Source organism: Malaya genurostris, chromosome 2, assembly GCF_030247185.1.
Source record: "Malaya genurostris strain Urasoe2022 chromosome 2, Malgen_1.1, whole genome shotgun sequence".
Taxonomy (NCBI): domain Eukaryota; kingdom Metazoa; phylum Arthropoda; class Insecta; order Diptera; family Culicidae; genus Malaya; species Malaya genurostris.
In genome coordinates this window covers 336,817,643-336,844,635 of record NC_080571.1, presented here as the reverse complement: position 1 = coordinate 336,844,635, position 26,993 = coordinate 336,817,643, and the positions used below count along the sequence as shown (strand labels likewise).

At 36.6% G+C, this 26,993-nt stretch overlaps 1 protein-coding gene across 5 annotated transcripts in view; it reads left to right on the top strand.

Moving 5' to 3' along the window:
• The window catches only part of LOC131431705 (protein sickie-like), a 477,836-nt gene that overhangs the window by 323,265 nt on the left and 127,578 nt on the right, over positions 1–26,993 (top strand). For all 5 annotated transcript variants that reach the window (XM_058597568.1, XM_058597567.1, XM_058597565.1 and 2 more), the window contains 2 exons: positions 4,906–5,135; positions 5,221–5,372. In XM_058597568.1, the coding sequence (XP_058453551.1) occupies positions 4,906–5,135; positions 5,221–5,372 (382 nt within the window). The remainder of the gene's footprint in view (positions 1–4,905; positions 5,136–5,220; positions 5,373–26,993) is intronic.

The window sequence follows — 26,993 nt, the reverse complement described above, 5'->3', positions numbered from 1 at the left end:
GGTTTTTGACTTGGTTTCACAAGCAGTAATATGAATGATTTTCACATTTGTTACAAAAACATGTAAAATCATTTGTCAAACATATCTGACATGAATAACCGTTCTGTAGCAATTGTGAAACATGTCCATTTTAACAAGTTTTAATTGCTACTTGGGAGCACATCACTCTATCCATCGTTGCTTTGACCAATCGCGTCAGCTTATCCGGGAAACCGTATTCGTGCATGATCTGCCACAGCTGTTTTCGATCGATTGTGTCGTATGTCGCATGTTCATGTATGAAGTCAATGAATAAAGACTGTCCCAGAAACTATGGGCGCACTTTGGTTTCGCTGTAAATAAGTCACAAGTGTTAGATATTCAAATTTTATTCGATATACTGATAATATTAGACTACAACAACAGAATATTATTCTCAACATTTGCTACTTAGCCATTGTAGACTAGCTGGCGCACCTTCTTGCGAACGTACCTCATTAAATTCCGTACAGGCTTCTTGGCGACAAGTTTTGACACTTTTTTCCAATCTTTTTCGAACTGTTGAATGGTTTCGGCTGCCGAGACATGTTTTCTAAGATGTGCCTTCGTTAATGCCCAAAATTCCTCAATTGGTCGAAGTTGTGGGCAATTTGGTGGATTCATGTCTTTTGAGATGTAAGTGATCTTTTTGGTAGTATACAATCTACCGTTGATTTCGAGTAGTGGCAAGAAGCAAGATCTGGCCAGAAGACAACAGGATCCTTGTGGTTTCGAATCATGGGTAGAAGTCGTTTTTGTAAACATTCCTTGATATATTTCGCAGTTCAGGTGATGAAAGGTTTCGAAATCTTACCGCAGCTACAAATTGCTTGCCAGACCAGAACATTTGACTTCGAAGTGCCCACTTTTTTGGCCACATCCCGAACTGAAACCTCCTTCTTTTGCTCGAACGCCTTCAGTATACGTTTATCCAACTGAGGGTTAGCAGGACCTTTTTTTAGACCCGTTTTCGGTTTATCCTCAAAGGTGTTATCCTCACCGAACTTCCTGATTGCATTTCGCACGGCTTTTTCACTTACTCCTTCCATTTTTGCTATCTTTCTCAGTGACAGTCCGCGTTCTGTGCACTATTTGTACACAATTTTTCGACGTTGTTCTGCGAACAACAGGTCGCATTTCGAAACAAACTAATGAAAACGAATAAACAACTGCACAAGTGGTTAGAGAAGAGTGTTAACAACAGGTCGCAGCCGTGAAAATTTACAGATTCTGAACCATTGCGAAATGGAAGAGGTTTTTGGTTGCGTCCATACTTCCTGGGACAGTCTTTAATTTTCCCCATCATTGTCCACTTTTCGTGTTCTTTTTCTCCAATGCAATGCAATGACCAGCAGCTGGATGACGCAATCGCTCTAGTTTGAAGCGAAACTCACACTGCGAACGTCCAACAACAGATATGCTTACAGAAGAACTAGTTGTCGTTTTTCTGCGTTTAGGCTTGAGGAACGGAGCCTCATATTCGCCACTGACTGAATCACCAGTTGATCACAATGCCAGATGAAGTTCCATTGCCTGCGCACTCCATGTGTCTCCGTTCATGGATTATCATAGACTGAAACTAGCAAATGTGCAACGTTGTTTATTTATAGATTACTATTTTAGACTTATTTTTTTGTTTTGTGAAAGAATTAGAGAAAATGTTGTGAAATTTTGAAAATGCGCCCATGCGAGCATAGTAAATAAAGACGTAGTCCTACGTCAAAATGTAATGATTCTAGATAAATTTGGTTTTTCAGGTCATTTTCCTAATTCTTGACACAGCACTAAAAGTACCCAATCGGTTTCCATCAACTTCATAATGAACATTAGTTTTTGTTCAAATAAATAGTTTATTTAAATCAAAATAAATGATTTGTCACACTTCAAACGGGCGCAACGTATTGTCCTTACAGTAGTATGTGAAGTCTGATGACTTACAAACCATTTCTGGAAGACTTAATTTTATGTTAAAATCATTAATATGTCAAAATATCTACTCGATTTGGGATTCATAATTTCGATTATGAAGTTCTATTGATCGAAAAACAACAACAAGTTACAGTTAAAAGTGAGCAAATTTTTGCAAAATATCCTCCGTGTTATTTTGGAGTGAGATATGAATGAAACTGTCCGAAATAATTCAAATCGGGTGGTACAACCGATATGAATTTTCATTTTCAAATTTCAGTTAAAAATAGATTGGTTTTTGAAACATATAAATTCATTTATTACGCGGCAATTTTTTAAAGTTTTTTGCAATTACTGAGTATGAGAACATATATTAGAGAAGCCAAATGAATGAAAAACGTAACAGAAAAGATTTTTTTTTTGGAAAAAGATATGTTCAGCGACAGGACTCAAACCTGTCCACCGTTGTCCACTTTTCGTTGTTTTTTCACCAATGCAAACAACTGGCAGCTGTGACGTAATCGATCTTGTCGGAAGCGAAACTAGCTTTGCAAACGACACAAAATACATCTGCTCCTAGTGGCGATAGAATCCAAACTGATCCAATTTTTGTTCAGAGATTTCTTTTTACGTGATTTCGTTTGTAGCTTTTTTACTAATGGGCGGTCCTAACGGCTATAAAAATAGCAGAATATAGAATTTTAATTTCGATTATTTCATTTCGGATTTGCATTCCATTGAAAGAAACTATCCGGATGCTGTACGGTATTCATTCCTGCCTTTCAGAAGGACCAAATTGTGGAACTCACTACGATATTAAACACTGTTCGGAACATTTTCTCGAACGATTTGTTGTACAGCAGCAGATATTTTGTTGCCTTCCTCAGAATGCGTTTTGATTGGCAGGTGTTGACATGGGTCAAATGAGACAGGTGTTTCAATAGTGTACTATTGAAATACTTCAATGCTGTTGCTATACACGTTTAAGTTGAAAAATTTCGATTCTTTTGTTAGTTAGATTATATAAATCCTATGAGCTTCAAAAATACGAGCAAGGCAAACGCGCCTTATGAATTGTCCTCTTTGATACTCTTTTATACCAAACATTTCAGAAAAGTTTAATTTTGAATTATTTGAGATTATGTCACACAACTGAAAATTTTATCATAAAATTGTGATCATATTTCCGATGGCATGTAGCAAAAATTATGTTGATTCGTTAGATACAACAAGAGATATTCACGATCAAAAACTTATCACTCTTTCAGAGGGTAAATTTTGAAAAGTCACCCCATAGTAAAGTAAGTCGTATTCACGACAAAACCTGAACGGATTAAGTTCCACATCCGGTTTTTCAATTGACTGTACGACAAGCTCATTTGGGTAGTTTCAATTTCGGGTTCCACTTAGCAAATATTACTGTTGGGAAACATATGAAACAAGAAACTTGTTGCACATCATACAAGAAAAGTCCACTTTTTCGATCGCATAATCGTTGCGAGACGAGTTAATAAATTCAGTACTAGAACAATGTTTGCTACTTGGGATACATCCAAACATCTTCTCTGTTCATCAAACACTAGCCTTCTCGCACTATACCTATTTTCCGCTCAAGCACTGAGTAGGAGAGGTTATTTATAATCGCTTGTCACCTTCTCTACCAGGTGCCAGTCGCCTAATCTCAAACCACAAATAAATTTAATCATAATTATTTTTTGTTTAGGTCGGCAATTAAATAAAATAAGCTTTGTTGTTCGAACCAATAAGATTACTTTGCTGTTTCTACACGTGACAATTTGATAAAAAGTCATTAGAATTCATACCGTTCTGGAGATCAAATATCGCTCACTGTGAGGCATGTGATAGGAACTTGAGAGCACTTGATTGTCTTTCCTTTTGACATCATGCAAGTCTAGAAAGTCAAAACAAATTAAAACTTCTTCTAGCTTGTTTTGTTCAAATTTCACACTCAATGCCTAGAGGCCTCCTAACTTATTCGAACAAGTTGAAAATAGGAATGGATTACTTACACATATGTTAGCAAATTTTCTATGTTAAATCATTCGAACGGAAATAGGAAAACTTATTCAACTTAAACTTCTCGCGAAAGATTCCCAAACAACGACATAACAACACAAACTACTCCCGCTACTTTTTATATTCCGCCCCCCCCACCAGAACTATGTGAATTGTTGACCGAACTTGGATAAACAATTTACATAACATTCCCGGCTCCACTCCACCGTCCTCTCGCGTCCACCAACGAGTGCATGTTTGTATGGCAAATAAATCTGAGTTCGACACCTTCGAATTAGCATTCGCACGGGAACGAAGAGAGGAAATGTCGTTTAAATTTATTCACCAGAGATAGAGCTCCTTCTGTTCTCCGGTGGCTATGTTTCGGAATGGAAAACAACCAATTTCTTTTTTGTCACCACCCCGAGTGGCGTGGGTTGCCAATCATGTTTCTCATGCCTTCCGAAACCAATTATAGGCTGAATTGATCAGAGATTTTCACTGCGAAAGTTGATTGAGAACGTCAACAGAATTTCGAGGAAGTTTTACCTTCTTAAATAATATTCACGAAAGTTTTTCGAATGAACAATTTCAAACTACTTGTACTTAGTAGACCTAAGTTTAGGATCAAAAATAGGACCACAATAGCAGAAACACAGCTTCCAATTCGAATGCATGAATACATTACCCCAGTGAGCCATTATTCATAGAATCCCATTAACTTTTGCACGTAAGATAAAACGGAAACCCTATGCTTCTGTGCTGATCGTTTGCATTTTCCAGTTTATCCGTAGCCGGGGCTGGGATTAAGATTTGAATAAATAAATGTTTGCATTTCAAGCATTTCAAGCACCTTGCAGCACGTTTCGATGTCACCCTCGGTTGAAAGTTGCAATCCTGTCCGGAAGGTAAATCTAACATCCGACTTTCTCTTTTCCATCGTCGGCGGGCGTAAAAATTTAGATCCACCAAATCGGAAAAGATGTACCCCTCGATGCTGAGCCGTGGACCGGATGTGGATATCGAACCGTACTACTGTCTGCCGGTGGGAAGTGTGACGGCCGGCAACGGCATGGTGCCCTGGAGTCAACCGACTTCGCCGACACCGCCGGCCCGGGGTTTCGGTGGGCTACTATCACCCACGCACACCAACCCGGCCCATCGGTTAACCTATCCGAAGAAGAATGATGAAGGTAATTGTTTTTTTTCGGTGCACCGATGAAACCCGTTTATTAATTTGATTTCTATTCCGTTTGTTTTTTTTTTCGCTTCTATCAGTGCACGGAAGTCAGGCTTCGCTTCTTTCCGGTGGGTCGTCACTTTACGGTTCCGCAGAAGAACGACAGGCCACGGAGGTACGCCGGCTCAAGCGGGAACTGACGGACGCCCGGGATCAGGTGATGAGCCTTTCCAGCCAGCTGTCAACGAATGTGAGTATAAATTTCTCTTTCGTTTTATTCGCAGTCCGCATGAAAATCACCTCCTATTTGCTCAAGTCGCACTGCTGTTATCACAATATTTTCTCAGCAAGACAATGTTTGCTTTCATACGAGCTTTTCGGAATACAGCTTCGATAAGAACAAAAAATTAAATTTCAGCAGCATAAATAATAGTTTTTCTGATATCTTTTAAAACAGATTTTATCCACAAAAGTCAATTCACGAATCGATACCATTTTGCAATGCTTCGTATAAAATGAGTCGTTGTCCATCAATTCCGTATGCTAATAGAGGGAACAAATAGAAATCCCAAGGGGCCATATCTGGGCTGTATGGTGGGTGAGGTATCACTTAAAAAAAAATAGCAGAAGCAAAACTATGATGTCGATTATTCTATTTCGGAACTAGCTGACCCGTCGAACTTCGTCTCGCCCAAAAAATATTTATTCAAATTTATGTTTTCGGACAGCAGTGAATATTTTTCAGATAATGTGGAACTTTTGGTTACTTGGACAGACGACGCTTAAATTTTAAATTGGTATTGATCTTATCAGTTTGAACATTCTCCACAGAATATGAAATATAAAATGGTAGTCTCGTTCCGTTATGAACATCTAATTGCAACTTATTATGTGCGCTTAGTCTAATCTAAATCATTAGAAGGTAAAATGCAAGGAAAATCTTTTAGTTTGGCCTTAGCGCTTCTACAACAAAATCTTTTCATTGATTCATTCAAAAACTTTATGAATTGTTAAACTCGCGCCCGCGATGACCAATACTATTCATCTGACTCCATTGAACACAATTCATCAACTGGTAAATATCAAAACTTTTTCTCCTGCCTACAGTGGCTTTTTATGACCACATATGACTGCATTCCGTCATTGAGCCATTTGGCAAGTAATAATTTTGATACACAACATGGCTCGCAATAAAGAATGGATCAAGTATGCATGTGAAATCTCCACACAAAACTGCGCGCCAAACGATTTTTTCAACGATCTAGTATTCTTTTCTTCGACGGTCAAACACTTATGCAACTCGTTGCGCGCCAAACATCAATCTTAATCTAGCAAGCATTGGTGACTTTTTCAACGGAAAATTCCATTGCCCATACAAAACAATTTTATGGATTTTTCACACTTTTCCGGCAAGTTTTCCTAATTTTTTTGATGTACGAACCCGGTGGGGGTAAAAACTAATCCGTCTATCCGTTCTTACGTGATGCGATTACAAAGAATGAAATCGAACACTCATCGGTTCACATTCATTTGACCACTACTTCCGGTCAGGCCCGTACCCAGAATTTCGTTTCGGGAGGGGCCCTGAGATAAAAAATGATATTAATGTCACTGTGCTCCTTTCAGCGATGTTTTTAACAGAAACTTAAATCTTTTCCTTTGAAACTATCATTATGAAGTGTTTAAATAAAATTTGTGACAGTAACCAAGAGAAGGTTATTGTATTACATTTCTTAACGTTTTCTGTGATCCCATTTTAGTCGCACATGTTTATGACCTTCTAGATGTCCATTTCTGAAGCACAAAAATCCACAAGAGTTGTGATAGATTTTGAGAAGTGTTGATTCGATTTTGGAAATCCAAGATGGCGACTTCCGGTTGATTGATATTCCTTGAAAACCTTAACATTATGGGTATTTTTGGAAAGTATTTAATAAAAAGATGCCGCAAAACTATGTTTGATGTCGTCTCAAATTCCAATATAACATCCTCCGGTTTATCGATATTCCTTATAAACCCTTAAAACAAAGAAAATTCCGAAACATATTGGATGCCAATGAACGATGTTTGAGCTCGTTTCAAAATTCAATGACTTCCGGTATAGTGTTTCAAAGGAATACCAAGTTTAAGGAAAATGGCAAAAATACTAATAAACTGGAAGTCACAGTTTTGCATTTCAAAACCACCTCAAATTTCATTTTCCGATGTCTACTTTTCAATCTCTTTCCGAAAGTACCCATATTGTGAGGGGTTTCAAGGAAAATCAAGAAACTGGAAGTCGCCATATTGGATTTCAGAACCACCTCAAACATCCTTTTCCGACATCTACTCATCAATTCCGTTCCGAAGATACCCATATTGTTAGGGGTTTTAAGCTATCTCAATAAACCGGAAGCTGCCATCTTGGATTTTGAAACGAGCCCAAACATCATTTTCTTGCACTTACTCTTCACATCCGTTCCGAAAATAACCGTATGATGCGCGGTTTCCACATTAATTACACAAAACTTTTTTTACGAACTACCTCTTTTTACGAACCCCCGTTTAGTTAGTAAATGGAGGTTTCGGTATATTAGGTTCCGGAAGTAGCGGTTTAAAATTTCAAAATGCAACTCACATTGATTTCTCAGAGATGACTCGAGGTTTGGGAACGAAGAGGCCAAATCAGAGGTACAAAGTGGATGAGCAAGTAATTGGAACTCTAAATCGTTGATTTTGACCATGGTAGCGATGCTCATGCGCTTCGCTGCAATTTCGGTCGGCGTTGAGGTAGTCCTCCAAAAGTATATTATGACAATCCCATAAAACCGGCATCATGACCTTTTCGACTCATTGATTCTCCCTTCCACAGACACACGTTCCGCTTCGAAGCACGATTTCTGTCCATTGTCGGGTAATCATTTTGTTCTCTGACGTATTATAATGGATCCAGCCAAACATGTACTCGAAGTGCGCTTGCGTTCGTCTTTTCAGTTCTAAATAAGTATGTGTGGAATCCAGCGGCAGATTATCTTTCTCATCTCCACAATTTTGGTCAACAGCTTGCACACTTTCTGTTTCCGGTCATAATTTTAGTGTCTTATTATTATTGTCGTTTATTTTGACTCAGATTTCATTTAGTTCTGATACTGCTCGCTTTGTATCAAATTTTTTTTTGTTTCTTTTTCTAATTTCGGGAGAATCATAGAATCATAGAATCATAGAATCATAGAATCATAGAATCATAGAATCATAGAATCATAGAATCATAGAATCATAGAATCATAGAATCATAGAATCATAGAATCATAGAATCATAGAATCATAGAATCATAGAATCATAGAATCATAGAATCATAGAATCATAGAATCATAGAATCATAGAATCATAGAATCACAGAATCATAGAATCATAGAATCATAGAATCATAGAATCATAGAATCATAGAATCATAGAATCATAGAATCATAGAATCATAGAATCATAGAATCATAGAATCATAGAATCATAGAATCATAGAATCATAGAATCATAGAATCATAGAACCATAGAATCATAGAATCATAGAATCATAGAATCATAGAATCATAGAATCATAGAACCATAGAATCATAGAATCATAGAATCATAGAATCATAGAATCATAGAATCATAGAATCATAGAATCATAGAATCATAGAATCATAGAATCATAGAATCATAGAATCATAGAATCATAGAATCATAGAATCATAGAATCATAGAATCATAGAATCATAGAATCATAGAATCATAGAATCATAGAATCATAGAATCATAGAATCATAGAATCATAGAATCATAGAATCAAAGAATCATAGAATCATAGAATCATAGAATCATAGAATCATAGAATCATAGAATCATAGAATCATAGAATCATAGAATCATAGAATCATAGAATCATAGAAATATAGAATCATAGAATCATAGAATCATAGAATCATAGAATCATAGAATCATAGAATCATAGAACCATAGAACCATAGAATCATAGAATCATAGAATCATAGAATCATAGAATCATAGAACCATAGAATCATAGAATCATAGAATCATAGAATCATAGAATCATAGAATCATAGAATCATAGAATCATAGAATCATAGAATCATAGAATCATAGAATCATAGAATCATAGAATCATAGAATCATAGAATCATAGAATCATAGAATCATAGAATCATAGAATCATAGAATCATAGAATCATAGAATCATAGAATCATAGAATCATAGAATCATAGAATCATAGAATCAAAGAATCATAGAATCATAGAATCATAGAATCATAGAATCATAGAATCATAGAATCATAGAATCATAGAATCATAGAATCATAGAATCATAGAATCATAGAATCATAGAATCATAGAATCATAGAATCATAGAATCATAGAATCATAGAATCATAGAATCATAGAATCATAGAATCATAGAATCATAGAATCATAGAATCATAGAATCATAGAATCATAGAATCATAGAATCATAGAATCATAGAATCATAGAATCATAGAATCATAGAATCATAGAATCATAGAATCATAGAATCATAGAATCATAGAATCATAGAATCATAGAATCATAGAATCATAGAATCATAGAATCATAGAATCATAGAATCATAGAATCATAGAATCATAGAATCATAGAATCATAGAATCATAGAATCATAGAATCATAGAATCATAGAATCATAGAATCATAGAATCATAGAATCATAGAATCATAGAATCATAGAATCATAGAATCATAGAATCATAGAATCATAGAATCATAGAATCATAGAATCATAGAATCATAGAATCATAGAATCATAGAATCATAGAATCATAGAATCATAGAATCATAGAATCATAGAATCATAGAATCATAGAATCATAGAATCATAGAATCATAGAATCATAGAATCATAGAATCATAGAATCATAGAATCATAGAATCATAGAATCATAGAATCATAGAATCATAGAATCATAGAATCATAGAATCATAGAATCATAGAATCATAGAATCATAGAATCATAGAATCATAGAATCATAGAATCATAGAATCATAGAATCATAGAATCATAGAATCATAGAATCATAGAATCATGGAATCATGGAATCATGGAATCATGGAATCATGGAATCATGGAATCATGGAATCATGGAATCATGGAATCATAGAATCATGGAATTATAACAGTTCGGCTGAAAAGTTCGTATCGTTTAATAGAAACACACATTTTTTTGCCAAAATTCGTTTTTATTATTCAACATAATTGCAATCAGAGGCGATACAGCGATTATAGCGATCTTCCAACTTTTCGATACCATTTTTGTAGTACGATTTGTCCTTTGCCTCAAAATAGGCCTCAGTTTCAGCGATTACCTCATCATTGCTTCTAATTTTTTTACCAGCGAGCATTCTCTTGAGGTCTGAGAACAGGAAAAAGTCACTGGGGGCCAAATCTGGAGAATACGGTGGATGAGGGAGTAATTCGTAGCCCAATTCGTTCAATTTCAGCATGGTTTTCATCGACTTGTGACACGGTGCATTGTCTCGATGAAACAAAACTTTTTTCTTCTTCAAATGAGGCCGTTTTTTTGAAATTTCGTCCTTCAAACGCTCTAATAACGCTATATAATAATCACTGTTGATGGTTTTTCCCTTTTCAAGGTAGTCGATGGAAATTATACCAAGCGAATCGCAAAATACAGACGCCATAACCTCACCGGCCGATTGTTGAGTCTTTCCACGCTTTGGGTTCGGTTCATCGCGTCCACTCAGCTGACTGTCGATTGGACTCCGGAGTGAAGTGATGGAGCCATGTTTCGTCCATTGTTATATATCGACGAAAAAAATCGGTTTTATTTCGATATAACAGCTCCAAACACTATTCAGAATCATCAATTCGTTGTTGTTTTTAATCGATTGTGAGCTCACGCGGCACCAATTTTGCACAAAGCTTCCTCATATCCAAATATTCGTGAATAATATGTCCAACACGTTCCTTTGATATCTTTAGGGTGTCAGCTATCTCGATCAACTTCACTTTACGGTCATTGAAAATCATTTTGTGGATTTTTTTTTCACGTTTTCATCGGTAACAGCCTCTTTTGGACGTCCACTGCGTTCATCGTCTTCGGTGCTCATATGACCAGTACGAAATATTGCAAACCACTTACGAATTGTTGCTTCGCCCGGTGCAGAGTCTGGATAACACTCATCAAGCCATTTTTTGGTATCGGCGGCACTTTTTTTTCTTAAAAAAGTAGTGTTTCATCAACACACGAAATTCCTTTTTTTCATTTTTTTCACAATAACAAAAGTAGCTTCACTCAAAATGCAATATCTCACAAACTAATAATCAGACAGCTGTCAAATTCATACACGTACCTTTAGAAGGTTGGTACTAACTGAAAATGGTATGGATTTAATTCTAGTGACGCCCTCTCATAGAAACGATACGAACTTTTCAGCCGATCTGTTAACCAATACCAAATAAAACTATTTTGCTATTTTGAAAATAATGACATAATATGGTCTTTCTTTGATATTCCCTTCTGATCGGGATAGAGCAACGATTCACAACCAGTTGTTCGCGATAAAGAAAACAAATGGGAACCTCTTTCATAAAGCATTATATTTGTGAGTGCAGGGATCCACTAGTTATATAACGAGTGTATCGATAAGTAGTTAGCAACATTCAAACAGTTATTACTCTGAAATGGATTAAATTTTTACAGCGTGCTTTGCGATGACATGTTTGTTTACATGTCAATAACAGCTGCGCAATCGATTGGTTTCGGTACGGATTATCGTTTCAATGATAAGTCGAATTGATCCGGAAACGCGAAAGAAAATGCTGCACACTTTATGCTCAGAAAGTGGTGTCACGTACAACGAAATTGTAAAACGGGTGAAAGTGCACCACACCAGTGTCAAAAATATTATCGAGAAGTTCGGTAAGACCCTTTCCATGAAGGATTTGCCCCGATCCGGTAGGAAAACGGGTCCCAGCCAGCCCGGCCGGGACTTAAAAGTGGTTGAGTACATCAGGAAAAACCCATCGGCGTCGACGCGGGATTTTGCCAAGCAGTTCAACACCAGCATCGGCATGATTCAACGCATCAAAGTTCGAAACTCCCTAAACAAATACAAAAAACAGAAGGTTCCGAAAAAGTCCCTGGTACAGCAAGTTCAGGCCAAAACAAGAGCGCAAAAACCGTATAACCGGATTCTACAGAATAAAGACGGATGCATCCTGATCGACGACAAAACCTACGCCAAGGAAGACTCTCGAGCGCTGCCCGGACCGCAATATTATACGAAATCGGTATACCAGGACCTGGACGACGTTGACACCACGATGGCGATGGAAAAGTTTGGGCAGAAGGTGTTGGTCTGGCAAGCAATTTGTACCTGTGGTTTGCGGTCGTCGATTTTCTTCACGAAGGGCACAATTAACGCCAAGGTGTACAAGGAAGAATGTTTGAAGAAGAGAATGCTGCCACTGTACAGAAAGCATAAGGCTCCCCGAGTATAGTGTGCGATCAAGAAGAAAACTCAATTTGATGTTGTGCTGCTCGTATATATCGATTACTTAATTTGCTATCGTTTTGGTCGATTTAACGGTTAAAAGATCAAAATTGAAAGCAAAAACAAAATGCTGTGTGACATCAAACTGAAAACTAGTAGCTATCAGTGAAAGCACATTGAAAACTTAATATGATGTAGATTTTCTCGAAATGACACGTCACGAGCATAAGCTAAAAATAGAACTGCCAAAACAGGTCCGGGATAGTATACATTTAGGCGATATTACTCGCAAGCAAGAAAAAAGATTTTATGCAATCTCCATATTAGTCACAAGCAAGAAAAAGATTTTATGCAAAATCTTCACACTACCATGGAGAGAATCCGGTTTCGAACTTATGTGATTAAGAATGCGATCTTTCTGCGATTTCTATGGACTGCTAGCTATCAGGAGATGGAAAATATTCGGTTATATGACAAGCAGTGTTGTTTCAAAAAGTTGTATGCAGGTAGTTTCTGCCAGTGCACACTCGTTGCGTCGCTTCCATCCCGCATCCATCGTGAATAGCAGTGTAGCTTTTTGAGCACAGTATAAAAATGTTCTCTTTGTTCTTCTCATATCCAAAGATGTAGCATTCAAACATTATAACATTAAATTGAGTTATCTACTTGATCTCACACAATTCGCACATGTAATCACTTTGAAATACGAATTTACAGTGAAATCTTCTACAACACAGGGAACGTGAATTAGGAATCCGGCAAAAAGATATCCCAGATCATTTGTTCTTTTCGACTATTTGGGACAATGAACGATTATCTCGCTTCTGACCACAGATAGAACCATAATGTCTTCAGTGAATTTTTAGTTATTGTGTAGACTTATAATTTACAATCATTTGATGCAGAATTAGTCCTGTGACTCAAAATTATGAAGATTTAGTTAGATGGTTTCTTTAGAAAAGTGTATTAAAGTTCCAAGATCTATTAGATGATTGATAAAATACTTCTCATAGTATCTAGCGTTAGTGAGAATATGAAGTTCTAAGCATTTATAACTAGAAATGAGAATTGTTTTGAAGAGTGCCTTCGACACAGTTTGTGGACTACTTAGGAATATACAAATTAAACAAATTTTTTGTTGGTGGCTCCTCTAAGCCACTAAAGTATTAGGTATTAATAATTAGCACTAGGCTCTGAAATCTGAGACATTCAATGTTCGATGTTCGAACTTCGTAAACAATGAATTTTTCCATAATGTTGGATATAAAGTTATGGATATTTTCAGAACGGGTTTGGCGAGTAGATTATTTTAGCCATCCAGGTCCCCGATTTCTTAATCCACTGAAAATAATGGTTTAAATACATTGGAATGAACTTCGCGACGGACGTCGTATGATTACAAATATCGAAACATTTTTTTTAAACTGAACGCAAAAATTGTTACAGGATCGGATACTTAACGTATCTAGAAGGAAATCGATGACGTCAAATATATTTCTCATACCAAATTTTGAAATAAGCTCCTCCTACGGCAGACGATCAGCGAAATGGGAATGCTAAAGCCACTAATCAGATTGACCTGCTTCAGACAAACGTGGTACCGATGATCGCCAATTTATCTAATGCCTCCCAGACGTGTGGTTTGACACCAATATTCTCGTACGGAAAGACCGAAATCAGCATTTTGGCAAAAAAATTAGTTGATTTTCTGATTTTAGTTAGTTATTTTTTGAGACAACCAAAAAAATCTTACTTTTGCTAATTTAGATTATTAATTCTAATTCCCTTAATAATAATAAAATATATGTTGAAATGGCTATTTTTTTAGTTGAATTCACCAATTAAACGTGCTGTCATTTCTTAGCTAAGGCACACTTCATTTCCATTCAACAAATTTTTTAGTTGAAGTAGAGAAATAAAACGATGTTTTCAACCAACATGAATGGTTGAATTGGCTTCTGCAATTTGCAGCTATATGGCGCTCTGTCACCGAAAAAACGTTAACACCGTAATGACTACTAGCCACTAGATGGCACACTACTACCGAAAAAAATGTCAGTCGCGGTTGTCTTTTCTATATTGGCAGGTATAAATACGATGTTGTATTGGAGAAAAAGACATCAGCGAAACATAAACTTCTTTTTGAACATTTTCCTTCTAAATCGCTGTTTTCTTCATTCGACTTCGCGAAATCGACTCTCTCACTGAAAACTTTGAGCACTCGGAAAATAAAAACCGAATACAAGTAGTACATCGAACGGCGTGACCCGGAAGGTTGGAAGATACAAAAACATCATTTGACATGTACAATTAGAGTGCAACATTCGAAACTCAATTCACTGTTCCGCGTAAAAACATTATTACCCACAATCGCTTCAAATGCGCACAAATTCTGAATAAATACACTTTCCACTAACAGTTTACGTCATTTTTACATACCGGTTTAGAAATTTATATATGGATATATCGTAACACATGCGTAAAACATCTAAACAATTTGCAAGCAGTTTCAACAAGACTGTCTTTTTAAGCTTTTTAATGGATTGTTTTGCTTTTACACTTCTCATGAGTTTTTGGCTAATAAACTTGTTAATAAATCTAATGTCATGTTTGTTTTCTTTATGCTGTCTTTCAGAAATGATGGTGATAGATAAATAGAAACAAATTTTCTGATTTTAATAACCAAACTAGTTGTCAATGAGAATTTCGTGTTGGATTGAAATATTGCTGGTTTTTGTCCAGGATATTCGCGAACTAAACTCATTCTCTAAATTTAGGGTTTTTTTCAGCAAAGTAAATTCTCAATTTTAACTAATTTCATATTAATTTTGGAAATTTTGTTGTTAAAATCAACTAATTCAAAAACAGTAATACGAATTAGGCGCAGAGCTACTTTCGGTAGTTCCGTGCGTGGTTAAAAAGAAGGACCATTATTTGGGTAAAAGTTAAAAAAATGGTGAACAAAATCAACTGCAGGATGTCAAAGCATTTTTGTAAAAGACAACATAGGATTGAAGGAATAATTCTTCCATTGAAACTTACACGGAAAGACCGAAATCAGCATTTTGGCGAAAAAATTAGTTGATTTTCTGATTTTAGTTAGTTATTTTTTGAGACAACTAAAATAATCTTACTTTTGCTAATTTAGATTTTCTAATTCTAGTTCTCTTAATATTAATAAAATATTTGTTGAAATGGCTATTTTATTAGTTGAATTCACCAATTAAACGTGCTGTCATTTCTTAGCTAAGGCACACTTCATATCCATTCAACTAATTTTTTAGTTGAATTAGAGAAATAAAACGTTGTTTTCAACCAACATAAATGGTTGAATTGGTTTCTGCAATTTGCAGCTATATGGCGCTCTGTCACCGTAATGACTACTAGCCACTAGATGGCACACTACTACCGAAAAAAAATTCAGTCGCGGTAGTTTTGTCTATATTGGCAGGTATAAATACGATGTTACGAGACATGAGCGAAACATAAACTTCTTTTTGAAAATTTTACTTCTAAATCGCTGTTTTCTTCATTCGACTTCGCGAAATCGACTCTCTCACTGAAAACTTTGAGCACTCGGAAAACAAAAACCGAATACAATAGTACGCCGGACGGCGTAGCCCGGAATGTTAGAAGACATCATTTGACGTGTACAATTAGAGTGCAACATTCGAAACTCACTTCACTGTTCCGCGTAAAAACATTATTACGCACAATCGCTTCAATTGCGCACAAATTCTGAATAAATACGATTTCCACTAACAGTTTACGACATTTTTACATATCGGTTCAGAAATTTAAATAAAGATATATCGAACACATGCGAAAAACATCTAAACAATTTTCAAGCAGTTTCAATAAGACTGTCCTTTTTAGCTTTTTAATGGATTGTTTTGCTTTGACACTTCTCATGAGTTTTTGGCTAATAAACTTGTTAATAATACCCATTTCAGTTTTGGTTTCTTTGTGCTGTCCTTCAGTAATGATGGTGATAGATAAATAGAAACAAATTTTCTGATTTTAATAACGAAATTAGTTGTCAATGAGAATTTCGTGTTGGATTGAAATATTGCTGGTTTGTGTCCAGAATATTCGCCAACTAAACACATTCTCTAAAAATAAGAGTTTTTTCAGCAAAGTAAATTCTCAATTTTAACTAATTTTATAGTTATTCTGGAAATTTTGTTGTTAAAATCAACTAATTCAAAAACAGTGATACGAATTAGGCGCAGAGCTAATTTCGGTCGTTCCGTGTAACTTTGTATTTTTGTGCTGCCATTTGAAATTTGCTCAATTTCAATGGATTCACTAAATTTTTGATTCTAATAATTTCGGTTTTTTGAGTTTCACAAAACTTTTGCCTTTAAACAGCAAAAAGATAACATTATGTGATATTAATTGAAAATTTGATGAGTCGATATCATATTAGGATTTCAATCTGATGTTGCTATCATAATCAGATTTCAATTTGTTCTCATTTTGATGTTAGACTTTACTCGGGTCCTCTTCTCTTCTGGCCGGATTTGGCTTCGGCCCACTACACCAACTCCGTTCTACAGTGGTTGTCAAAAAATAATGTACAATTCGGATTTTTCGGCCAATTGAAAGTTATTGCGACACTTTCGGAAGGAAGGTACAGTGTCCCAAAACATGCAGGAGCTCAAAAAAAAAAACTTGACAGCTGCCACCAGGAAAGTCACAAAAGTTACTGTGCAGTCCAAAATGCGAGCGTTTCACAGAAACTAGAATTTTCTTCAATATAATCAGTGAAATGCATAAAAATGTAATTTTTCTGCAGTATATCGAAAACTGATGTCAAAATATGTATTTTTTCGCTTATTTATTTAGTAATCAATGTTGCTAACTACTTTTCGATACACTCCTTATAAAAAGTTTATTCTCGGAATTAAAATATTAAAAATCCTTAATGGATTGGATAATGTTAGCTTGGTAAATAAGTGACATTCTTTCAAATACTTTCTTCCCCGAAAGGTCATTCGTATTTTAAAGTGCTTTCAAAGGGGGAAGAAAATTTCTCTTACTTTAATTTTACTTCCGCCAGCAAAAGATATGTTGTTAGTGATAGATCCATTTGTCCAAATCCTGATGGATTGCCTCCTGTCGCTGATTCACTGCCGGGGCCGGGAAACAGGCCCGAACACAACCCGTGTGTGTGTCTAGACAGCACGGTCCTATCAGCGAGTGGCTATTTTTGCAGCGCACTGTGATAGCAATCCCCCCCCCCCCCTCGGATCAATGTCCAAGGGTTTTTCGATATAATCGACAACATGTTCCCGGTTGGTTGGCCCGACACTGTCCTGTTCCTCCAATCCTATTCTGTTTCTGTCTGGAGTTGCACATCGACACGACACAATACACAGGCGTTGGACAAACGGATATCGGCTGGGGCGTGGGCGTCTCCTGTAAGCTGATGCTGAAAGCTGCCGGTGATGATGACACTACTCTGATTGGATTATAAAGTGTGCTGTACGGTGCAATGGCTCCAGCGGCAAAAGGTTCACGTATTATCGCCGGATATGTATCTTTACGAGCTGAAAGGATTTGTGTATTGGAAATTACGGTGTTGAGTGTTGATCGTTGGATTTGATGGTGGTTTTAGCATTTCCCGGTGGGGTGCTTGCTCTTCAAGCGTGAATGTTTTTTTCAATAGTTGTCCTAATGAAACTATTCTTTTCAATTAAACAGTCTTCGTGCAATTTTGCAACACTCGATTGTCGTGCATCTCTCAACCTCAAACTTCAATAGATGCTAAATCACTCGCACTCACGAAGTCTACGGGCGGAGAGATCGCACATCAAATGATAAACGCAATTGACGTTTACGGGAGACCGCTGTCCGAGATGTGTTCCCTGCCTGGGAGAGATGACAACTTCAATGTTTCTGGACGGCCGGGTCGATTTGTGGCGTTCCGTTGGTTGCAGGCGCAACATAGTGGCCTCATTCCCGCTGGACATCGGAGCCGACGGCGAAAACATTTATTATGCACCACCACAGACCGAAGGCGAAAACGCTGCAAACGCTGTGATTTATGGGAAATGACAAAAGTGTTGAATGGTGGGATGTTTAATGGTTTGCTTGTGCTAGGCGTCGTGGAAAATTGACTTCGGAGTTGTGGGGAAATGTTGGCCTAATTCTGCGATCCGAACAAACACACCGAAATGTTTCCGCATCAAATTCGTGTTGTTACAAGTTTTCCTGTCATCGAATTCAATCAAGTTGGCCATGCAACTGTCTGGAAACTGGAAGCCAAACAAAAACCACTCAATTTTATGGCGTTTTCGTTTTTAATTTGCACTACACCGGTGCAGTGCTACACTGAGGCATGAATAAACGAACAAAAATGACGACAACATAAACAGTAACCATTGACTACAATACATGATTCCATTGCACAGAGCTACACCAAACTTTTGATGAGTGCTACACCAGTGGTATCGGTGCAGAAAAAGTGTAGCACTGGTGTAGTGCATTTGGCAAAAACGAACGGTTTCAGTGCAGCTTTCGCTACACCAGTGTAGTGCATTTTAAAAACGAAAACGACATTAGTTAAATGAGTTGAAACAGCAAAATGCAACTGCGCATATCAGACGACCATCATGAACCGAACACAACATAAACCGCACTCGTTTAATCATCATAAATTTATGCTTGAATTCCATTAGTCAGTCCCTCCCCCTTTCGGACAGCATAAGACCGAACACACCCTCACTCGGAGCCAGCTAAGACTAATTGGAAAATTACACCTCGTAAGCGTTTGCAAACATTGTCTGACTGAACTTGAGCCGTTTTATCACACCGATCCTCGTCCCTCGTCCCTCGTCGTTCGCTGCGATGTTGGAATGAAAATATTTACTTATTACACTTAGCCCCCATTGTTGAAACATTCTAATCCACTTTCTTCTTTCTTTCCAGGTGAGTATCAACTGCTAGGGATAATCTCTAGAAACAAAAAAAAAACCCGTTTCAGCTGATTACCGCTTGCAAGCGGATTTCGAATTTCGACGACCGAAGGCAACAACAATTTCCATTTCACAACACAACAGTTTTGACAAACGAGATGGTGGGTGAGTACACTGCAGCACTGCACAGACAGAAGCGACCCACATACTCATATTAGCTTGCAAGCGAGCGAGCGAGAGAAAAAGAATCAAACGTCCCGGCCTACTGCGGCTGCTGCTGCTGCTGTTATGCTGGTGGCATTTATGCTGAAATTTCTCCATTATGCCGCCGAGTCAAGCTGACATGACAGCGAACGCGAGTCAAAGTGAAAACAGCAACGAGCACGAGAACGTGCTCGCTGATGGTTTGATGCCCCGTCAGAAGAACATAGGAAATTCGCAAGGGGTTTCACGGGGTAAAACGTTTGTCATTTTCCGAAAAATCTCTGTTCTTTTCCATTTTACACCTCTCAGTCGACAAGTGCTGCCCTGCTACAGAAAGATAGCACAAAAAAATGGATGGTAAGGAGACGCTTTTCATTCGTCAACAAATGAACTGCTTTGTTTCAGAAGTTGGCAAAACTACGCAGTCACAATGCATTGTTCAGTGAATTTCTGGTGGGGGGGGGGGGGGGGGGTTGACATGGTTTTCGTAACACAAGATTGACAATAGGCGGGATAATAGCTTTTCTGACTAGCAATTTAGGTTTAATTTTAGCCGACTGAAGAGCCATTTTTTTGTGCTATCGAGAAATGACGTTTTTGTTAGATATTTGAACATTGTCCTAACGTCTTTCGATAAAACTAAAACCGAAAAAAAAATAGAAAACATAATTGGATTGGTCAATAATAATTCTCTGCTACGATCTTTTAAATTTTCACAACCAACATTCGATTCGATTCGGAGCACGAACAAGATTCCCGCACTTTATTTCCTGCAATCCGGTCGGCTTGCACAAGTAGTAAGAGTAGCTTGTGCGACACGAAAAGAACTTATACCTCGCTTCGGTTGCGTCATACATCCCCCTCTCCCGCTTTCTGACATCTTCTGACAACTTCTTAGGAGAAATATTCATAATGTTCTACTACAACCAGCATCTTTCCGGGCGCAATCCGGTTGGCACTAACATGTCGGAAAAGTGCGATTTTTTTCTTGCTTCTCTGCACACCAATCCGGCGAGCACTTATCCGACACGAGTGGACGGGGATCAGGAGCTATTTGATCTGACATCACTAGTTTGGGGCAAGTACACATACGTAATGTGTTGAATTCCAACATTGTCTGATTCATTTATCTTGCAAAGGGTTTTTGATCGGGGATGAGTAGTCGAGTTTGAGACTAAGTAGCGTAACATCCTCTTTGGTTGATTGATGCGAGAATGCACTCTGGCAGTGTTGTTTCAATTCTTGATAGCTTAAAGGTGATTTAATAGGAACTATACAAATACGCATTCGTTCGTCTAAAGCTGAACTGTTTCAGCACACAATTCGTTTGGTAAACCCGTTTACAGGGTGGCAAGTGACCGGGAAAATCGGGAAAACCGGAAAAAAGTCGGGAATTTGATTTCACCTGGAAAAAGTCGGGAATTTTAGTGAAAATCCGGAAAAAATATTACTAACTCACCTATGCGTAACAGTTGTTAGAATGATGATTTTTTTTTACAATTGAAAAGTAGGAGATAATACCCAAATTTGCGTTTGAGCGAAATGTTCAGTACAAGTGTTGAAATAACTTATTGTCCATTGGAAATATGCCAAATATGCCAATACCCCATGTCTCGTCCAACGATTTTTAGAGGCTTGCAGACAGTTTTAAAACAAACAGGAAGCATCAGAGTTTTTTCAGCTCATTTTGAAAAATAACGCTAATTTGGATGCTTCTGTTGGATTTTTGTTAAATTTTTAAATAAGTATTCAACACATATGCAAAATTTATGGCAAAATCTCAAGGTAACATAGGCGAAATTTTCAACAAAATTATTGAACATTTTTAAGAGCCTTCATGTTTTTTAGTTTGCTAATGATTGCCCTTGTATCATCATAATTTGTCTCAGTAATGGCATCTTGAGACAATACTTGTGTTATGCTTATATTTCTGTTAGATGTCGCAAAATTGGAAAAGTTGTCGACATTGATCTTATTCACCGAATACAGGAAGTATTTGAGTTCCTTTTTTGAGAGTTTAAACTGGTTTCTGAGGATCAGTATAGAATCTTAGAAAGATTTTGAAAATGGATTGATTTGTTCAGTGAATCTATGTTTAATTTCCTTTTAAATGTTAATATTTATTTCATAGTAGGATCACAAGAACGTTGATATTGATGTAGATCAAGTTGAATTGAATTTAGGTTGAGCTTTTGGAACTTCAATAAAGTAATTATTTAAATTATATAAGGCTATATCTATATTTCCCAAAACAATTTTAGGGTTTACATTCGATAGTGTTCTAGTCGATTAGTTCTAAGCTGGTAGAATATAACTAATGGAACTAATCATTGCCTAATTTGAAACCCTGAATGTTATTGATTGATCTGCTAGAATCAGATCAATTGTAAAAAGATGTCTCATAGAAGATAAATTAGTTAAGCTATTGGAGAAAAAAACTGGTTTAAAACCAGCGGAGAGTTCAGGATGAAGAAATCGTACTTCCTGATTATTTTTCTGATTCCTCTACGAGCACTTAGAATCCTATTACAAAAAATCAGATCGATATATTGTGCATTTTAACAGTTATCATTTGATTTATTTGCCCATCAACGCATTGAAATCGTAAACATTGTTTATTGACTGACAGATACATTAGAAAAAAATGGTGTTTTAAAAGAGCAAGTCGTGGCAGCCGAACGGTTTTGCGAAATCTTCTAATACATACATCTAATACATCTAATGGTTTTAAATTCAAATTCTAAATTTCAAATTTTTGGTCTGATAGGACTTTGTTAATAATTGGTTTTATGGTTTCCATCACAATCACAGCATGATAATTCATCAGAGGGTATCGTTCATTGAACAGATGTGCTTGCAAGCGACATAATTTAAACAGTATATGTCCATATAACCATTTATTGTACCATAACCGAAGCCCTGGCAATGAAGATATTGTGTTAGATTCGTTGTGCCATCATCAGTGTTTGTGATTGCCGATAATTTGGCAGAAAGTGGCTCGATATTTCTCTACATTGTATACAACATTTTCAATCTGATAGAGGATGCTACAAGAACTCACTGTCTCTCAATGCATGAACCGTGAGAGAATTTTTCTATATTTCTTCACTTCACTTCATAACATACTCTGAGTATTTCACAGCCCTTAACAAAATATATATACAGTCCAGCAATGATCGGCGCTGTGAAAAATTTACCTAGAGAGAATCGCAAGTTAATAATTATCGCAGATAATTCGACTTGATGATTCTCATACTAGGTTAAAATATACAACTTATTCAAAGGTTATACGCACGTAGTTAGAATAAGCGGCAATAGTAAAATGAATCTATGGCAGTTATGAACTGCCCGTATAGAATCGGATCGCAAAACGAGAATAAGCGACCGTTTGTTGCTTCCGTGATGCTCAGACAGCTCATCGAGAGAAATTCGCTCTCGCACTGGTGTTCATTCTATGTAGAATGAACCATGACGGTGTTTTGTTGCTGAGATGATATCCGTCTCTTTTTGATGGCAATGATTGAATATTGTGAAGAGTTGGTAGAGAGCGTTCTTTGATACAATAAAAGCCATCCTTGGCCATCATGCCGTTTATAATTTCCCTGCCGAAATGATTTGAAGTTGCAAGCATAGATTGTTGTTGTTTTTTCCGACTGGCAAGCGTCTGTTTTTGGGATTGTTGTTCCTTATTGATTTATTTTCAATTATATGTATACCAAAAAAATAATCAAAACAGTCATGTGCACTCGGAAAAAATCGGTTACGTGTAACCAAAACCCCTGAATGACTTGAAAAAGGCTTTATGCTTTTCTTATATGCACATGTTATAATGAATTTTTGGACATGGGATATCTGTTTAAAGTTTAAATTAGAAAATATTTACAAAAAAACTAAACAGGGGCGATTTGAGCCTATTCCAAAAACCGGGAGTTTTTTTCTCAAAAAACCGGGAAAACCGGGAAAAAACCGGGAAATTGAAATCGGCAATTCACTTGCCACCCTGCGTTTAAATATTATTGAATGCAAAAATTCGGATGAAAACATGTAGTGCAAAAACCCTACATGGAATTTGCAATCCTGTAAGAATCCTATTAAAACATCTTTTTAGCAAGATCCGGACAAAAACGAAAGTACCAAAGTACCAAAGTACCAAAGAGTCTGAAAGTCAAAAAATCAAAACTACAAAAGTACGAAAACCCAAAACTTCAAAAGTCCAAATATTTGAAAATTTCAGAATCCTAGAGTTGAACTCATTTAAAATAATAAAAAAAAAGTCACAAACAGAATTTATAATCTAATGTCCAAAGTGTTTAAATTCAAGACCAAAATACAAAGCTCAAAGTGTAAAGGTCAAATTTCATATTGTAAGGTCCAAAATGCGAAATTCGATGTCCAAAGAAAAATACCCAAAGAGAAAAGTTTAAAATCAAAAGTCGTAGCGCACAAGCCATAATTCACAAAACTAAAATGCTAAAATCAAAAATATTTATTCTTCAGAATACATAAATTTCAAAAAAATGACCGAAAATTTCGCATTAAAAAGTTTATATAAACATTTAAACTTCAAATCTAGTCTATGGAAGTCATGATTGAGATGCCAAAGTCTAAAGCGAACTTCTAAATGTTTCATTTAAAGAATTAAAAATATTTTGGAAGACCTCACCAAACCAAACTGCTGATACTGTAAAAGAACTAAGTTTCCAATGTCTAGAAATCAGATGTCAACAATAGTCAGAGGACAAAAAAAGTAAACGATCTAATGATGTCTTTAATAAAAAAAATCCCAAGATTCGTGCTTATCTGAACTCTGAATCCTAAAATATATTACAGTAGTTTAACATTAACTGTTATGCACTGATGAGTCAAAGACGAAGTGTAAATATACTCAAAACGGCGATCCGGGACTAAATCCTGCAACTAGTGACTAGTGACTAGTGACTAATGACTAGTGACTAGTGAATAGTGACTAATGACTAGTGACTAGTGACTAGTGAATAGTGAATAGTGACTAGTGACTAGTGACTGGTGACTAGTGACTAGTGACTAGTGACTAGTGACTAGTGACTAGTGACTAGTGACTAGTGACTAGTGAATAGTGACTAGTGACTAGTGACTAGTGACTAGTGACTAATGGCTTGTGATTTGTGACTAGATAAAACCGAACCGGATAAAAAGTTAGCTGGTTCTTCCAAAATACAGGGTGCTCCATCTTTTATGTCGGCATGGGTATGTGAACATTGAATAGGTTTGAGAAAAAAACAAGCGATTTATATAAGTTTTTATTTTTATTCAGTTTGGTTCCTTACAAATTTTTGGACTAGTTTTTGAAAACAATATCAATTAAGTGGCCACCATTATTAGCAATTGCAACATGACTTTTTTTCTGCGTTTGTCATTACCTGTTCGAGCGACTCGTTTGTTATAGCGTCGATTTCAGCACGAATGTTTGCCTTGAGTTCGTCAATAGTTTGAGGCTGGTTGGCGTAAATTTTGCTTTTCAGATTCCGCAACAAGAAATCCTTGGAGGGGTTAAATCAGGCCTTTTTTCCGCGATTTTTTTCCGGTATGCACGATGAGTTACCACAAGGGAACGACTGTTTTCGATATAAAGTGTCACTATTTCAGTGCGTTGTTTCGGTGTGAAGCGATCCATGGCAAAAATTGTACTGAATTGACATTTCCAAAACATATCTGATGCAATCGTTCAGTTGGTTGTAAATGTGAAAGTTATTCAGCGTTTACATACGGACATAAAAGATGGAGCACCCTGTAAATGTTTTTATTTAGTTCATCCATGCTACGTTTCACCAGTGACAGTCGGTCGAAAAACTTTGAAGGCAAGAGCCGGATAAGTTTTTATCCGGTTTTTGAATTCTAAGTTTTGTTTGTCCAGTTCTTGCACGAATGTTTTCAAACAATTTTTTTTCGTTGAAAAATCCGTGTCCGGTTTTGGCACTCAATTTTTTTTTATCCGGTTTTTGCGTTCAAAATTACTTAAACAGGGTTTTCTTATTAAGTTGAACTATTGATGCATTGTTTATTGAGAACTTCTAAAATCATGTTTTTCCGATATAGCTTATTTCAATGAATTAGAAGAATTCTCAAATGTTCATAAATTGTATTTTATTTATCAAAATACATTTTTTTTGCTAAAGGTTGCGTTTATTCAAGTTTACAATCTAAAAAGTTTGAAAATAAATTTAATAAAAAATACAACATACTGATCAATATCTCGAAAATGTGGAAATATGGGGAACCAATTTCCACAAAGTTTGAAAAAAAAAACACTATTAGAAAAAATTGTAGTCACAAAGCGCATCTGCAGCAACTGCAAATGAACCTAAGACTGCGATCAACAATGAAATCAAGGAAACGGAAACCACTCACAACTTCAACGATGTAGCAATATATGATATGAGCAACGGACAAAATGACCTCCAATCTTTGCTAGAAGGAAATGGAAGCTCCTCTCCCCTAGAAGAAAGGTGACAACGAGATCCAACAATAAAAAGATTGGTGGGTAATGTTAGAGACATAACCGGATGATGTGAATACGAATCAAATGGATGATTCAGTCTTTTTGATGTTAAAAAATCTGAGCTCTGGACCAGGAAGTCCGGAGCTGAATTTTGGAGCCGAATGTTCTGGAACTGAATTATGAATCTGAAGTTGGGAACTGAATTCTAGATATGGTTTGTAGAACTGATAACTGAATCTGTGTTCTGGAACTGAATTCGAGACAAGGATTCTGGTTCGGGATTGAACACCTCTGGACCAGAATTCGGATCCAAAATTCTGCTCCGAAACTCAGTTCTAGAATTTTGATCCGGAATATAGTGCGAAATCTTTAGAATCCTGAAGTTTCTAGATGTCTAGAAATGTGGAACTGAATTTTGGAACCAAACTCTAGATCAGCATTCTGGAACTGAATTATGAACCTGGATTCCGGAATGCATTTAAGAACTTAATTCTGGATCCGAATTCCGGTCCTGAATGTTGCTCAGTGGTTCAGAACTCAGTTTCAGAATTCTGGTTCAAAATCTGAATTCCGATTAGGAATTTTAGAACCGAACTCTAAACAGAACCTGAAGCTGAAATTGTCAAAATTCACAATTCAAATTCAAGTCTAGAATGCATTTCCTAAATTTCCAGGTCCAGATCTAAAGAATCAAGTTCTGAAATTCGGTTGCAGTTCCAGAGCTCTGGAGCTCGATTCTGGC